At 38.2% G+C, this 15,711-nt stretch overlaps 2 protein-coding genes and 1 pseudogene across 4 annotated transcripts; 2 read left to right on the top strand and 1 right to left on the bottom strand.

Moving 5' to 3' along the window:
• The first annotated feature begins 906 nt into the window (after positions 1-906).
• Positions 907-1,915, top strand: LOC125249189 (annotated as a pseudogene).
• Positions 1,916-6,530: 4,615 nt separating this feature from the next.
• LOC125248979 (olfactory receptor 1M1-like) lies at positions 6,531-7,883 on the top strand. 2 transcript variants are annotated; one of them, XM_048161150.1, is made up of 3 exons: positions 6,531-6,683; positions 6,803-6,911; positions 7,002-7,883. In XM_048161150.1, the coding sequence occupies exons 1-3, from the start codon at positions 6,543-6,545 to the stop codon at positions 7,805-7,807; spliced, it is 1,056 nt and encodes a 351-aa protein (XP_048017107.1). In that variant the 5' UTR covers positions 6,531-6,542; the 3' UTR covers positions 7,808-7,883. The 2 variants fall into 2 exon arrangements, with proteins under 2 accessions (XP_048017107.1, XP_048017106.1); XM_048161149.1 differs by having other exon boundaries at positions 6,803-7,883.
• Positions 7,884-8,074: 191 nt separating this feature from the next.
• Positions 8,075-11,727, bottom strand: LOC125249096 (olfactory receptor 2L5-like). 2 transcript variants are annotated; one of them, XM_048161295.1, is made up of 2 exons: positions 10,608-11,727; positions 8,075-8,510 (listed from the first exon to the last, which is right to left on the bottom strand). In XM_048161295.1, exons 1-2 carry the CDS (start codon positions 11,511-11,513, stop codon positions 8,337-8,339), a joined length of 1,080 nt encoding a protein of 359 aa, XP_048017252.1. In that variant the 5' UTR covers positions 11,514-11,727; the 3' UTR covers positions 8,075-8,336. The 2 variants fall into 2 exon arrangements, with proteins under 2 accessions (XP_048017252.1, XP_048017251.1); XM_048161294.1 differs by lacking the exon at positions 8,075-8,510 and having other exon boundaries at positions 10,175-11,727.
• Positions 11,728-15,711: the final 3,984 nt, after the last annotated feature.

The raw sequence follows: 15,711 nt of genomic DNA, 5'->3' as shown, positions 1-15,711 counted from the left end.
TTGTTTTTGCGCATAAAAAGTATTAGTCGCTTCATAAAATTAAGGTTGAATTACTGCAGTCACATCGGATATTTTAACGATGTCTTTAGTACCTTTCTGGACCTTTAAAGTGGTGGTTAAATTGCTGTCTATGGAGGAGTCAGATACCTCTCGGATTTCATCAAAAATATCCTAATTTGTGTTCCGAAGATGAGTAAAAGTATTACGGGTTTGGAACAACATGAGGGTGAGTAATTAATGATAGAATTTTCATTTTTGGGTGAACTAACCCTTTAAGCTAATCTTCGAATTACTGTAATATGATGGTACTCAAAGGAAAACACAAGGGGCAATAGTAGAAAATGTTTTCAATCAAAAAAACAAAAAAAACAACTACAACATACAAGGATTACATCATTGTGTTAAAAAAGTCATCAAAGCTCTCGATTGAATCAGGCAGCCAATTATCTCTGCAGCATGACAGAATAAAGGCGCTCGCACACCGGACGCGAAGCTCAGCGCCATGACACGTCTTAAAATTCGAACGCATTGTTTTCTATTGTTTTCTGGGCGCCGCAGACAGGCGCCAAATGTTGCCACCGGTGTGCGTACACTCATAGAAAACAATGCATTCGAATTTTAAAGACGTGGCGCGGCGCTGAGCTTCGCGTCCGGTGTGCGAGCCCCTTGAGGATGAGCACTGGATTTACAGCTGTATATTTAAAAGTAGCTCACAAGCATTCAGACAGTCACTGTCATTGTTTGCTTTGACTCTAAAGCTTTGTTTATTTATACAGGTTTGTGATTCAAATCATTATGCTCAAATTTATATGCAACTTTTTCTAGCATTTGAAAATAACTGTTAAATGTGTGAAATTACAAATTTTTCTTATGTATTTTTCTTATGGTAATTTATATTTTCAGCTTGTGCAAAACAACAAATGCAAAGTTACCATGAGTTCTGTAAATGTAAGTTTTTCACAGAATATCTCCATTGTTCATCCTCAATACATTTTTATAATTGGACTTTCAGGAATACCACATAGCACTTATTACTATATATTTTTATTTATGATTTATTTTGTTACTATCTTTGGGAACTCTGTAGTTCTTCTCATTATAGCTCTTCACCAGAGCCTGTACAGTCCAAAGTATTGTTGGTGTGTTTAACTTGGCCTTGGCTGATATTGGTGAAACTAATGCACTGATTCCTAAAATGATGAAGACTTTTCTGTTTGACTCACAGTACATCTCATACAATGCTTGTTTGGCAAACATGTTTTTTGTGTTCTTCTTCAGTAGTTTGCAAAGTGTCACTCTTCTTGTTCTGGCATATGATCGCTTCATTGCAATTTGTTTGCCATTATGAAATCATGCAATTGTGAACAATACCAGTATGGTTTTAGTTTTTCCAGCAATATGGGCATTTAATTCTTCTATGGTGGCCTTGATGGTGTCTTTGATCACCCGACTTTCAATTTGCGAATCCAATATAATACAGAGTTATTTTTGTGATCATGGGCCAGTATATAGGTTGGCATGTAATGACTATAACCTTAATAAGTCTGTGGGATTTGTCATCACATCTTTATACCTTATAGCACCAATGGTCATTATATTCCTGTCATATTTGGGCATTTTTCTTGCTTTAAGCAGAATCACAACTTGGGAAAGACGTTTAAAAGCACTTAAGACCTGTGTTTCTCACCTTTTGTTAGTAGGGATTTATTTCTTCCCAATATGCTTCACATACCTTGCACAACTCTTGCTTGCTCTCACTCCCAATGCCAGAGTCATTAGCACATCTCTGGCATATGTTGTTCCACCAATGCTAAATCCCATCATTTATGTCTTAAACACAGCTGAAATCAAAATCTTATTGCGAAAAATGCTTGACAACAGATCTGCACCAATTAGAGATAATATTTCAAAATGACTGCCAAAAAAAGAATATTATATATGTGTTCACAAGACTTCTGGGTATTGGAGATTGTAGACTGGAGCTTTTGCTTCAAAATGATGTAAAATTATCCTGCCTACTCGTTCATATAAAACAATATATTAATTTAAATTTTGTAAGAAACATTTTGTCAGGAAACACAGTATGCGTGGAGGCATGAATGTTCATGAATAATGCTGTGATTTACATCTGAGAAGACAAAAGATTTGCATAATGAGCTGTAATGGCTCTGTGATCATGTCTCAAGCTCATCATGGTGTATATCAAACATAAAAAAAAAAAAAACAGCAATACTGTGAAATATTATTACAATTTAAAATAATGGTATTCTATTATATACTTTAAAATATAATGTATTTCTGTGATGCTGTAACGATCACCGTCTGCTCCTGTCACTCCCCGGACTACACTTCCCACAATTCTCCCTGTCAGTCACATGTTCACTCCACACCAATCACCTGTCGCCACATACAGCCATGCACACACTGCTCACTAATCACCACACCCAGCTGCAGCTTGTTACCTGGACTATAAAAGGACTCTCACTCACACCATCTAATCGCGAAGTCTTGTTAACTGTTGTTGCAATTCTGAGCGTTCCCCTGTGTTTACTGTCTGCCTGTTTCCTTGTTACCGTTCCTGCCTGTTCCCTGTTTATTGACCCATTGCTGCCTGTCCTGACCCTTGCTTTGTATAATGACCTGTGAGTGATATCTGCCAGTCCCGACCTCTGCCTGTACCTGGATTACGACTCTGTCTACCCTCTGCTGTACCTGTTTGCTCCTGATTTACCCTGCCTGTACGACCACGCTTACACTGTAAATAAACGCTGCACTTGGATCCCCTGCCTGAGTCTCCATTCGTTACAGATGCAAAGTGTCCGAACAATTATGTTACCTCTATGGCATTTCCATATAGGCTTTTAGCTTAAAAGCTTGCACATTTGGAGAAATATTGATGGATTCTCATATGTTTATGTCAGTTTTCTATACAGAGGAGTAATATTTATTCAGTATTTATTGTCATCACTATGAGCGCTGGATACTGTGTTTTCAATTCATACTTGCAGCCGGAGGGCGCTCTGTACAACTTTAGTCCACAAATGCCTCCTAAAGAAGAACAGGTCATGTGACTCTCCAGGAACTAACAGAGGCTTCCAGAGATCGCTAACTATGGCTATGCAAAACACTTTTGAAGACAATAAATACACGATTGCGACGATGTATACATGTACTGCCTCAGCGGATAATGCCTCAGCGGATAATGTACTAGCGGATAATGAGCTGAATCACAGATGTCTGACATGGCTCTTTTTTCATACAGATTACATAAACAGAGAATATTTGTTTTCGATTTGACTTACATGATTTAAAACCTGACATTTCAATGTTTTTTTAGACATAAGTCTCATTTTTGTGTCATTAGTATTCATTAAGTTACAGTTCATTTTCTGAGAACTATCAGATTGGACTTCGTTCAGAGGGAGACGACAGATCAAGCATCATGTTAGTTTTCTTTATTTTGCAAAAAGCACAACATTTTGGTTTTACTCTGAGTGTACACAAATAAAGGAAGATATTCTATAGTTTCAATTGATATATTACTTATGTCTCTATGACAAAAAATGACATAGTATTTTAAGTCTGTTTTGCTGCAATGTGAAAAAAATCCTACAAAACGCGCCAGCGCGTTTCTCGACTCCAGAGAGTTAGAAAGCTGAACAACCCAGCATACAACCTTACCTGCCTAGCCAAGGTCAAGGAGGGGAGGGATCAGTATGACAACTCTCTAAACTGAGAAGAGACCTAACAACACCCTACACTCAGGATATCTTGCAAGGAGAGAAAGCCTACTACCCACAATCGCTTATCCCAGCAGAGCTCAAGGGAGCAAAAGCCTCAAGAAAATAACTCTCAGTGAGAGGAGGCCTGTAGACACTTGCAGTAGCCAAGGAGGCTCATAGAGAGCCTAACCACTTAGCAAACATAACCAAGATCTAGGAGTGGAGGCCTCAGCATGACTACTCTCTAAATCGAGAGGAGACCTAACGACACCCCGCACTCAGGATATCTGGCAAGAAGGCTCGTCAAGAGCCTGCAACTCACAATTGCTATCCCAGCAGAGCTCAAGGGAGTGGAAGCCTCAAGAAAATAACTCTCTCAGCGAGTGAAGGCCTGTTGACATTCGCAGTAGCCAAGGAGGCTCACAGAAAGCTTAACAACTTAGCAAATATACCTAGTTAAGCTCCCGGAGCAGAGGTCTCAACATCACAACTCTCTAAATGGAGAGGAGGCCTAACAACAGCCCACGCTCAGGACATCTTGCAAGGAGGCTCACAGAGAGCCTACAACTCGCAATCGCTTAGCGGAGCTCGTGAGGAGCGGAGGCCTCAATAAGATAATTCTCTATCGAAAGGAATCCTAAAAACGCTTGCAATAGCCAAAGAGAATCACAAAGAGCCTAGCCAAGTCTGGGAAATGGAGGCCTCATTAGAATAGTTCTCTCTAGCGAGAAGAGGCTTAGCAATGCTCGCAGTAGCTAAGGTGGCTCCTAAAGAGACAAAACATTAAAATATAACTGGGGCACAGCCCAACTTAGATGCACCAGAGGAGGCTCAAGAATAAGAGCCTACAACTCAGTGCTACTACCAGAATCTGGCTCAGAGAGAACGAATGCCTCAATAAACTGACTTTCCAAAAAGAGAGGAGGCCTAACTATGTTCTGTACCCAAGGCAGCTTGGAAATGTAACGGGACGGAGATCTCGAGGAGAGGAGGCATAAATGAACAATAATTCTCAAAGAAGAGAAGGCCTAGCAACACAATATCAAAGAGAAGTCAAGGAGGCTCCAAGAGAGCCTAACAACTCAGCTTGAGTCTCCTGTCAAGGAAGCAACCAGAGTGCCTAACAACCCAATGGGGAAGGAGGCAGATGTTATTTTGCCTCTGAGACCTCAAAACACTGACCGAATTTATTCTGGATCACTCAGATCTTTCCTTCTCCCTCTGGCCTCAAACCTCCTCCGTGCTCTACCACTCAAAGGAGGGGAAGTGTGAGAGTCTGTGCTAGCCTTCTGATCCTGTCTCCAGTACTGAGACTGGGAGGGGCGTGGACCTGGACAGTCACGATATCAAGGTCTTAAAAGCAGCGAAGTGCGCCTTCACCTCTCTAAACTTCCCAACCACCATCTCAACAGATGTGCCGAAAAGCTCAGACAGCAAAATGGGCACATTGAGGAGAAAGTTTTTCTCTTTTATAGATTCAACCGGAAATGCCTCTCTGTAGCCACCAGTTTGTTTAGTGGCAAAGAGAGCCAAATCCATGGTGCAGCGCAGCTCCTCTACCACCTCAGGAGGAAGCCCCTGGACCTTCAGCAGGTCAGCCTGGTAGGCCTGCAGCAAAGCCATAGTTTGTAGCGCTGCACCAGCCTGACCTGCTGCCGCATATGCTCTGCCGTTAAGATGCAAGTTAACACGCACTGGTTTAGCAGGAAGAGACGGACCCCTTAAACCACCGCGAGACCTAGCCACCTAGCCACCTAGCCAGCGTCTCTTCGATCAGAGGCATCGACACATACCCATATTCCTGCACCCCCTCAACATCAGCATAATTCTCCTAAGTGCATTGGACGTGGGCTGAATATGGCTTTCACCAAGATCTCCGCAGCTCAGTGTGAAGATCTGAGAGAAAGGGAAGGCTCATACGAGTTGGACGGTTATGTCCCAACAGGAAACGTTCATCAAGGTGGCTGTGAGGGAGCTTCTCACATTTCCATGGCAGATCTTATCTCGCCGAGGCGTGGGACATAACATCCAGTAACTTGTCATATGCAGGGCAGGTGGGCTGAGAGCGCTCCGAAGCATCATTGATCTCATCAGCCTCGTCCTGCTCATCATGGCTCGAAGCCAGGAGCACGCTTGATGCCAGATCAGATGACGTGAGAGACGACACATCATCACAATCTGGCAGCTTGCTCTCATCAGCTGCAGATGAATGAGAAATACTGATACTTCTCTGAAATTTATCCTTGAGCTCCATCTGTGAGCCCCACCCCTAGGGGACGCTGCACGAGTACCTTTCCAAAAGTAAACAGAAGGACACCCTAAGTGTCAACAGGTCATAAGTAGAGTAGAATGTGCCACATGCTGTAGATGACACATTATCGAATTTAAATTGTATAGTTATGCAGAATTATTTTCAAATAATAATACTAAAATTTATATGAAGGGTTCTATTTTTAGATACTTTTTTATATGTGCAATCCACTTTGCACTTTTTTTTAAAGATTTGTTTAATGATTGCTGTTGAATGAAAATACAATCATGCTGACATTATTTACACTATATAGTTATTAGTGGCATGTAACAGACCAAAATTCCAAAATGTCATCCTTGAGTTACTATTGTTACAATACAGACAGGTCAGACAACTATATGGTATGCACAAATTACTCATAAGGGTGAATACAGACCAGTAAATAAAACATAGATCCAAACTATAGTGGCCAAAACATTTGCAACATTTAAATATTACATCATTTTGTTGTCAGAAAGCTCTCAAGAGATGAATCGGAAAATATATAGACAGCCAGTGATCTCTGCAGCATGAGGCAGAATAAGGTGATGAGTAAGGACAAGAATTTACAGCAGAGTAATTTCATTCAAAGCAGCTCACAAGCATTCAGACATTCATTGTCATTGTTTGCTCTGGCTATAAAACTTAATGTATACATGTCTGTGATGAAGGTATATTTTTGGGATTAAAAATTATAGTTGTATTTAAAATATTCTGTTGCAGGTTTTTTTAAATTACAGTTTTTGTCTTTAGATTTTGCTAATGTCTTTTTGATCATTTCTATTTTCAGCTTGTGCAAAACACCAAACTCGAAGCTGCCATGAATTCTGTAAATGCAAGTTTTTCACAGAATATCTCCATTGTTCATCCTCAATACTTTTTCATCATTGGACTCACAGGTATATCGTACAGCACTTATTACTATATATTCTTATTTATCACATATTTTATAACTGTAATTTGCAACTCTATAGTCCTTCTCATTATAGCTCTTCACCGGAGCCTGCACAGTCCAAAGTACTTTGGTGTGTTTAACTTGGCCTTGGCTGATATTGGTGAAACTAATGCACTGATTCCTAACATGATGAAGAATTTTCTGTTTGACTCACAGTACATCACCTTCAATGCTTGTTTGGCAAACATGTTTTTTGTGTTCTTCTTCAGTAGTTTGCAAAGTGTCACTCTTGTTGTTCTGGCATATGATCGCTTCATTGCAATTTGTTTGCCATTAAGATATCATGCAATTGTGAACAATACCAGTATGGTTTTGATTTTCTCAGCGATTTGGGCATTTAATTCTTCTGTGGTGGTCTTAATGGTGGCTTCGATCTCCCGGCTTTCATTCTGTGAATCTAATGTGATACAGAGTTACTTTTGTGATCATGGACCTATGTTTAGGATGGCATGCAATGACAAGAGCATTAATAATATTATGGCATTTCTCATCTCAGCTTTATACATTGTAGTACCATTGATCATTATAGTCCTGTCATATCTGGGCATTTTTCTTGCATTAAGCAAAATTACAACTTGGCAAGGACGTTTAAAAGCACTAAAGACCTGTGTTTCACATCTGTTGTTAGTAGGGATTTATTTCCTCCCCATATGTTGCTCATACATTGCTGCATTGTTGGTTTCTCTCTCACCCAATGCAAGGGTCATCAGCACATCTCTAGCATATGCTGTTCCACCAATGTTAAATCCCATAATTTATGTATTAAACACAGCTGAAATCAAAGACATAATCCGGAAAGTGGTTAAAAAACGATCAGCACCAATTAGAGAGAACATTTAAAAATGACTAAAATATCTGTATATTTATTTAAAATGTATGCTTGTTTGTTTAATATATATATGAAGAGTTCAGATGCAAAAGCCTCTAAGTGCCGTCTGAAATTTTCTTCTAAAATGAGTATTTTTATCAAGCTTGTATGTTTATGTTCAGTTATTTCACTTTAATGGCAATGAAAAGGACCTATTAATTGCCATTAAAGTGAAATTACTGAACCTAAACATACAAGCTTGATAAAAATGCTAATTTTACAAGGAAATTTCATATGGCACTTAGAGGCTTTTGCATCTGAACTCTTCATATATATATATATATATATATATATATATATATATATATAAATATATGACAGTAATTCTATCTACACTTATTAATCTAATTATATATTAACCCAGCTGTTTTCAAGTGTAAGCCGTTAATGATCTCAAGACAAAACTGTGGGAGGGGGTTGGGGCCAGGGAGGCCCGGAATGCGATTTCTATGGAGGGAGACCCACAACCACAACCAACCCCCCTCCTCCCCCCCCCTGCATTTATGCACTGCATTTATGAGTGTGCTGTCTTTTGCTTCTCATGTTCGTGGTTTTGACTTTCTGCCCATTCTCCTGTGTTGGGTGCCCCTTTGACTGTTTGGACTGTTTACTCTGTGTTTTTACCTTTTTTTGTTTTGGACTTTGATTGTGGATTGCCCTTTCAATAAATACTGCCTTTGGATCCTCAACCTTCATGTCTCTGAGCAGTTTTATTACAGTAACGTAATGATTACAGTTAAAATAGATTCTAAAGTCTTTCATGTGACATTTCATGAGAGAATCAATGTCAAACATTTCTGTAAAATCTCAGCCGCATAAATGTTCTTTTACTGTCATCTAGTCGTAAATTCAAAATGGTGTGTGTGTGATTCTGTGTCACACCTATACCAGAGAACAAAGGCTTGACAATGTAATTCAAATAATTGAAATGTTTTCCTCTTTAAGTTTTGAACCAAAGTGTCCATTCTGACACAAGCATGTTTGTGTTACTGCTCATTTCATATTTATTCTTATGGCTTAAGATGAATATAATTATTGACAAGGATGGCCTAATATTTGTTAATGACTCTAGAACTTAATTTTACCTAAATTTTTCTAAATTTAAAGGGTACATAACACACACAGTTTCAGCCAATCTCATGTTAATTTTGAGAACCTATAGAGTAATATAGCATCCTTCATTTATCCAAAAGCCTTTAGTTTTATCAGAGTCATAAAAGAAAGATGTGCTGTACTGAGTCTTTCTGAAAACAGCCGAGCTCCTGGAAGCGTGCCGATGCTAAAGTGTGACGAGCACGCACAGCTTTTGCGTAGCGAAGCTATCAATGGTCAGCTAAACAGATGTATTTAAACACACACAATACACCATCGCATTATTCCTGCATAACCTTTGATTCATTATGCCTTAGTGTTGTTTACATTATATGCACTTGTTCCAACTGCCAACAAAACAGACATTTGAAGCAGTTTTACTCACCACCTGCGGTTCCGACTCATGACCGGGATCTTTTACCGCTGTGACGTTCAGTCTTTCAGTTTCAAACGATCTGTAAATCCAGCATTGAACTGGGCCTCGTTTATAAAACCATAAGCACCGATCCTGAGGACTCGAGCAGCCATGGAAAACATAAGATATTCTCCATTCATTTTAACCAATAAAAAATTTATTGCAACTTTCAGACACAACTTTATCCTTATTTTGATAGTTAATGTAAGGCGGTTTCTTTGGTTATTGTAATAGCAAGAGTGCATCAATGTAATGCGTGAGCACAAATCTCTCAGCTCCACTTAACACTAGGTTCTTTGGGAAGCAAGGTTATCTTTCACTCACAACCAAAAATACACTTCTTTGGTGACATTGTTGATTTCATGGTCTAAAAATAAAGTAATACATTCTTTCTCGAGCACGACCTGTGCAGCGCTGCCGATGACTTCTGTAACCCGAACAAAGCGCGTTGATGGGCGTGCTCTCTTGCTCTCCTCTGGTTGATGTGTGCGCGCTCTTCCAGGAGAAGTGCCCATACAAGGAATTCCATGGGCCACCAAAAAAAAAAAAAAACTTTCCGGATCATTTACGAACTCTGAAGGAGTGTATTTGGCACAGAAATACTCCGTCATACGTCCAACTCTTTTTTTTTTAAACTTTGGCCATGTTTAGCAAGAGAATCCAACTCTTTAACAGTGTAGCTAAATAAGGCAGAATGCATGAAATAGAGTGCTAAATACATTTACTAAAGCAAAATATATGTTGTTTTCTTAAAATACACTAAACGAAAGTAAAAGTAAAAATGCAGACAAAAGCAGTGACGTTTTATAATTCATGATTGAACATTACATCTATTTATATGCTGCAAGACACAAATGGATCAAAATAAAAAAAGTTTCAGTTTTCTTATCACTATTTTATTTATCATGTAGTTATCAATCACATTTTATCTGTGATTATATCATTTAGACTGTACATCATACACAGTTACATGTTCAAATCTTATGCATTTGAAATTCTGAAGATATATACAGTATTCCTGTGGCAAGATTGTTTTTATAACTATTTACTTATAATAAACATCACCAAAAAGTTAACAAGCAGCAGTTAAATTCTGCTACATTGTAAAGAGGGCAGATGGGACTAAAAATTTAATAATATGTGTGTTGGTGCTGATGAGCTGAAAATAAAATAAACATCTACAAAGCTACAGAAAAAAATAGGTACAATCAGATCTGTCTTGATTTGAGGTCTACTTTTTTCCTTTGAATTTGTCTGATTAAAACCTTCTTTACCTCTTCTGTTCTCAAACAATAAATAAGGGGGTTGATCATGGGTGGTAGAAGACTATACATCATAATAATGACTAATCGCAAATCAGTACTGAACTTTATATTAATATTGCTTGATAAATAATTAAAACACCTGGGTAGGAAAAAAAGGGCAATTATGATGAGCTGAGGACTGCAGGTGGAGAAAGTCTTCATCCTTCCTTGAACGCTCGATATACGCAAAACTGCCACAATGATGGCGCAGTAAGAGAAAACAATAACAGCAAGAGAACCCAGTAGTACTATCATAGCATGAATGAATGCTGGATAACTATATTCTTCTCTATCTGTGCATGCCAGTGTTGTGATGGCAATATGATCACAGTAACAGTGCACAATGGCGTTACTCGCACAATAAGGGAGAGGGTAAGCTCGAATGATCATCATCAAAGGGCCTATCAAACCCAACATCCAAGAGCCCAGGATCAAAATGAATACATTTCTGTTTGTCATGATACTATGATATCTAAGTGGAAAACAGATTGCTGCATAGCGATCTATAGCCATTACTGCCAACAAACGTGCAGTGACCGAGCCAAAATAGTGCACAAAAAACATCTGAAGAAAACAGCCCAAGAATGAAATGGTTCCATCTTGGAACCAATACCTGCTAATTATCTTTGGTAATGTCGTGGTGCTGAATAATACATCACACACAACAAGATTTATAATGCAATAATAAACAGGTTTCTGAAAGCTCTTAGTCAATACAAACAAAGTAAAAAATACAGCATTCCCAACCATTGTAAACACATAAACAAAAAACAGAAGTGCTGATACAAGGCCATAGTAATAAGGCTGAAGTCCAGGAAAGCCAACTATGATGAAATCCTTTACAAAGCTAAAGTTTCCCACTGGCATGATGAATTAAAGTGCTTGGGAAAGTTTTAGAGTTCTGTATGTACACAATACATAATTCACAGTTTAAGTGGAAATGAACATTTTCCAAAAGAAAACAGCAGACGATTTTGATAATGCAATCAACCAAAGGAGTTTTGTTAGAGAATTCCAGAATCAGCCTGTCATCAGCTGGTTAAAAAATTTTTGAGAAAAGGCACACAGAGATAAAGTGCATTCTGCTTCAAACACAGATATATGGCAGTCAAAAGACAATTTTTTATGAATATACAGATGGGAATGGCGTAAAACAGCTGACGCACGGCTCCAGGGATAATCAGTTCTTTCTACACTGGGGCGGTACAACTGTGCACCTTACTTTGCTTCTAAAGGGTGCATATAACCTTAAAGGTATACTAAAGTTTTTCACAATTACTAAAACACTAAACTCCATTCTCTGAACCAAGTTCTCAATGGCCTAAACCAATCTGTCAAATAAACTTTTTCTGTAAAACATTAAAAAAGTTCAGGCAGTTAAGACACCATTTGCAAATTTCATGCACTCTTTCTGCAAAACTCTAGCACTTGTGTTGTAAAACAGTAAACACAAGTGGCAAAATATAGGCCAGTTCAGAGTGCACAGGTGCATTGAATGTTGACACGAACAATGGATAGAAACAATCTGAGAAGGAGAGGAGGAAGTGTACATGTAAGAGGTGGTGGACGAAGAGGTAGAGGATAAGGACAAGAATCAGTAAGGTGTGTGTTAGAATCTAATAATTCAACTTAATAATACAATTCAAGAAGATCTGTTCAGGTTGAGCGATCTAGCACAGAAGAGCTGGTACCAGGGTACCAGGGAAGACTCAGATACAGAGAGTGCAGTTCAACCAAGATACAAAGTTTATTCACCCAGAGGGTCAATATATATTAAAAATATAGGAAGTGAAAATGACAACTCAGCATTAATACAATGAATAGGGATTGTACACTTCTCTAAGAAAAGCAACATGTTCTCTGAGCATGACGTAATGATTAGACAGAGATACAGAGACACAAAAAACAGGCACATTATGTTCTTAGAATCTTAGAATACATTTTATGTAATTGTAAAATTTGTTTACTGTATCCAGTATACTTTTTTTCTGTAACTACATGCTCTGGATGCTGTGTACATTTTTTAATGTAGTGTCTAATGAATGCTCTGTAATGTATATACTGTATATTGACTGGCTGTGTGTATGATCTGAAAGCATTGTTTGATTTTGAGGCAATTGTTTGATTTTGGAGAAGAATCAGGGGTTTTGTTTAGTTTGAGGAATTGGTTTTGTGTTTAATGTTGTGCAAAAATGAGTGAAGGTTTCAAGAATTGTGTCTTAGCAATTGTGAAAAACTTTAGTAACTAAAGCAGGGCTGGGCAACTCTGGCCCTCAATATCCACTTTCCTGCAGAGCTTAGATCCAACCCTGATGAAAACTCACCTGCCCATATATTTCAAAGGATGCATCTCAATCAGCTCCCTAGTTCAGTAGTCAGGGCACTTGATCAGGGAGTTGGCCATTTTAAAGGGTTAGTTCACCCAAAAATGAAATTTCTGTCATTAATTACCCACCCTCATGTCATTCCACACCAGTAAGACCTTCATTCATCTTCGGAACACAAATTAAGATATTTTTTATGAAATCCGAGGGTATCTAATCCACATCTAGTCAGCAACGTCATTGCACCTTTTGACGTCCAAAAAGGTAGTTGAAAACATGGTTAAAATAGTCAACGTGACTGCAGTGGTTCAAACTTAATGTTATTGAGCGATGAGAATACTTTTTTGTGCACAAAAACAAAACAAAAATAATTACTTTATTCAACAATTTGAACCGTTGTCATACGTAGTGAACTCACTGCAGGCTTCCTTGTTTATGTCCGAACGCCAACTCAGTATTGGCCGAAGCTGAACACGTGAGCAGCAAGATGCATGCATGCAATGCTGACACAGGATCCGGCCAATAATGAGCCAGCATTCGGATGTAAACAAGAAAGCCTGTTCACTACCTATGACAATGGTTCAAATTGTTGAATAAAGTCGTTATTTTTTTTTGTTTTTGAGCTCAAAAAGTATTCTCGTTGCTTCATCTGTGTTTCAAAGATGAACAAAGGTCTTACGGGTGTGGAACGACATGAAGGTGAGTACTTAATGACAGAAATTTTATTTTTGGGTGAACTAGTCCTTTAAGGACTGTCTCAATCACAAATTTCTTCCAGTACAGTGAAACGTTCACCCCCTAAAATGTCCCACAATGCACCGTAAAAATCAGGCAGCATAGATGCTCACTATGTTCCCTTAACAGAAGTTCTGAAGCATGAAACATAAATCACACAAGCCAACTCACCACACATAATGCACTTGATAGATGTTTAAAAAACAATGTTATTCAATTATATTTCAGCATAAATATTCATCGTTAGAAAGGTACGGAACATAATGTAGCGAACATTTATAATTAATTTATGGCTGAAATGTTGCAGGTATATGTAACAATCAAAATATTTATCTTAATGTACTTTAAATAACATTAAAAAAAAAATAATAATAATAAGTTCATAAATACCAGTAATGATGTTGTACAACAAGGATGTTGTCTTGTCATCATCAGTGTCCCAATGTGTAGTGAGCCAGGGTCCTTACTGTCCTTACCAGTGCCCAAATTCATAATAATAATAGTAATGCCTTACATTTATATAGTGCTTTTCTGGGTACTCAAAGCGCCTTACAAATTCATGTACACAATATACTGATTCACGACCTAGGGAGCAAGGGAGCTGATTGAGACTAGTAATCCTCAAGACCTTAATTAGCTTGTTCAGGGGCCCATTTCAATAAGGAGGTTCAACCAACTCTGAGTTAAAACTTGAACTCTGAGTTGACTTACTCTGAAATGGGAAACTCTGAGTTTTCGGTTACAGAACAGCTGAAATGAGTTAGTTCAATCGACTCTGAGTAGGCTGACTCTGAGTTAAGTGCGTACACCACGACTATAAAAGCCATTATCAACAGAGCGCAGATATTATGATTCACCATGGCAACGCTCTGCATATTTTTCTCCAGCTGAACTTGATGTGCTCATGCAAGCTTACACTGAGCATGAGCACATTTTCTGAAAAAAAAAAGCAACACGGCTGCAGCCGCAAAAGAGAGAGAGTTGGCGTGGGAAAAAATAGCTGCTCGAGTTTAAATTTTAATTGCTGTTATACAGGGATGGGTGTAATTACTAAGTACTGTAATTTACTTTTTTACTTGAACAAATAAGGGATTAGCTACTCTTAATTTTTCTGTAATTTAATTAAAGTTACTTCTGATGCAATTGCATTAAATACTTATATATATATATATTCTTATATTTCCATTTATTTCAATTTGGGTTGGGTTTTTTGTTCAATTCAACAGATTCTGATGGTAATATCTGCCTTTTTGAGCCTCCTGTCACGATCACAACAGATCCCCAGGCAGTTGCAAGTAGCCTACTAAATAAACCATAAATTATGACAAATCATATTATAAGGTGTACTCAGCCAAATGCTCATCTTCACAGGATGATGAGGATGTTGAAACCACCTCTGCCACAGAAAGGCCTACAGAGGTAATATTAATATAGTGTCTACACATCAAACAATCTACACATTCTTCCAATTTTTGTGTGGAGCAGCCTATAAAAAAGTTTATGTATGTTATAAGTGTATAAACCGACATTCTTCTTTCACCCTAGAGTGTGGAAGAACAGCAGGAGGAGGGTCCATCAAATTCTGCTGCACAGATGAACACAGTTCAGTGATGTTCAGTAAATGCCAGACTTTAATTCTGTACAAGTCATGTACAACTACATCATGTAACTTTAATCCACTGTATTTTCACTTACCAGTTAAAGAGTTATACAGACTTCATCTGATTAAAAAAATAGAAAAAAATGACAAAGAAATTATATACTTGGATCGTTCACACTTTCCTTATGTTCTGCACACAGTGGCCTTACTAATGTGTTCTGCATCCCCGATGTTATAACGAAAACTGCCGTTTGCAAAGAAACGCAAAGCATCTGCTCGGACGTAAGAGCACGGCCACGATGGCTGATGTTTCTGATGTAAGGATGGATGAGTTTATGAATATATCTAATTGACCGTAAAGAAAAACGGTAACGCTCAAATAAAAATGCATGGGGATATGACAAAA

The sequence above is a fragment of the Megalobrama amblycephala genome, linkage group LG16, assembly GCF_018812025.1.
Source record: "Megalobrama amblycephala isolate DHTTF-2021 linkage group LG16, ASM1881202v1, whole genome shotgun sequence".
NCBI lineage: Eukaryota > Metazoa > Chordata > Actinopteri > Cypriniformes > Xenocyprididae > Megalobrama > Megalobrama amblycephala.
Note: the sequence above shows the minus strand (reverse complement) of the source record. Positions and strands in the feature narration are given on the sequence as shown.

Coding starts and splice junctions, on each gene's coding strand:
- LOC125248979 (XM_048161149.1), top strand. CDS start 6,543: ATGAGGCAGAATAAGGTGATGAGTAAGGACAAGAATTTACAGCAGAGT. Junction 6,684..6,802: donor TATACATGTCTGTGATGAAG/GTATATTTTTGG, acceptor TTCTATTTTCAG/CTTGTGCAAAACACCAAACT.
- LOC125249096 (XM_048161295.1), bottom strand. CDS start 11,513: ATGCCAGTGGGAAACTTTAGCTTTGTAAAGGATTTCATCATAGTTGGC. Junction 8,511..10,607: donor GAACAGAAGAGGTAAAGAAG/GTTTTAATCAGA, acceptor GAGGATCCAAAG/GCAGTATTTATTGAAAGGGC.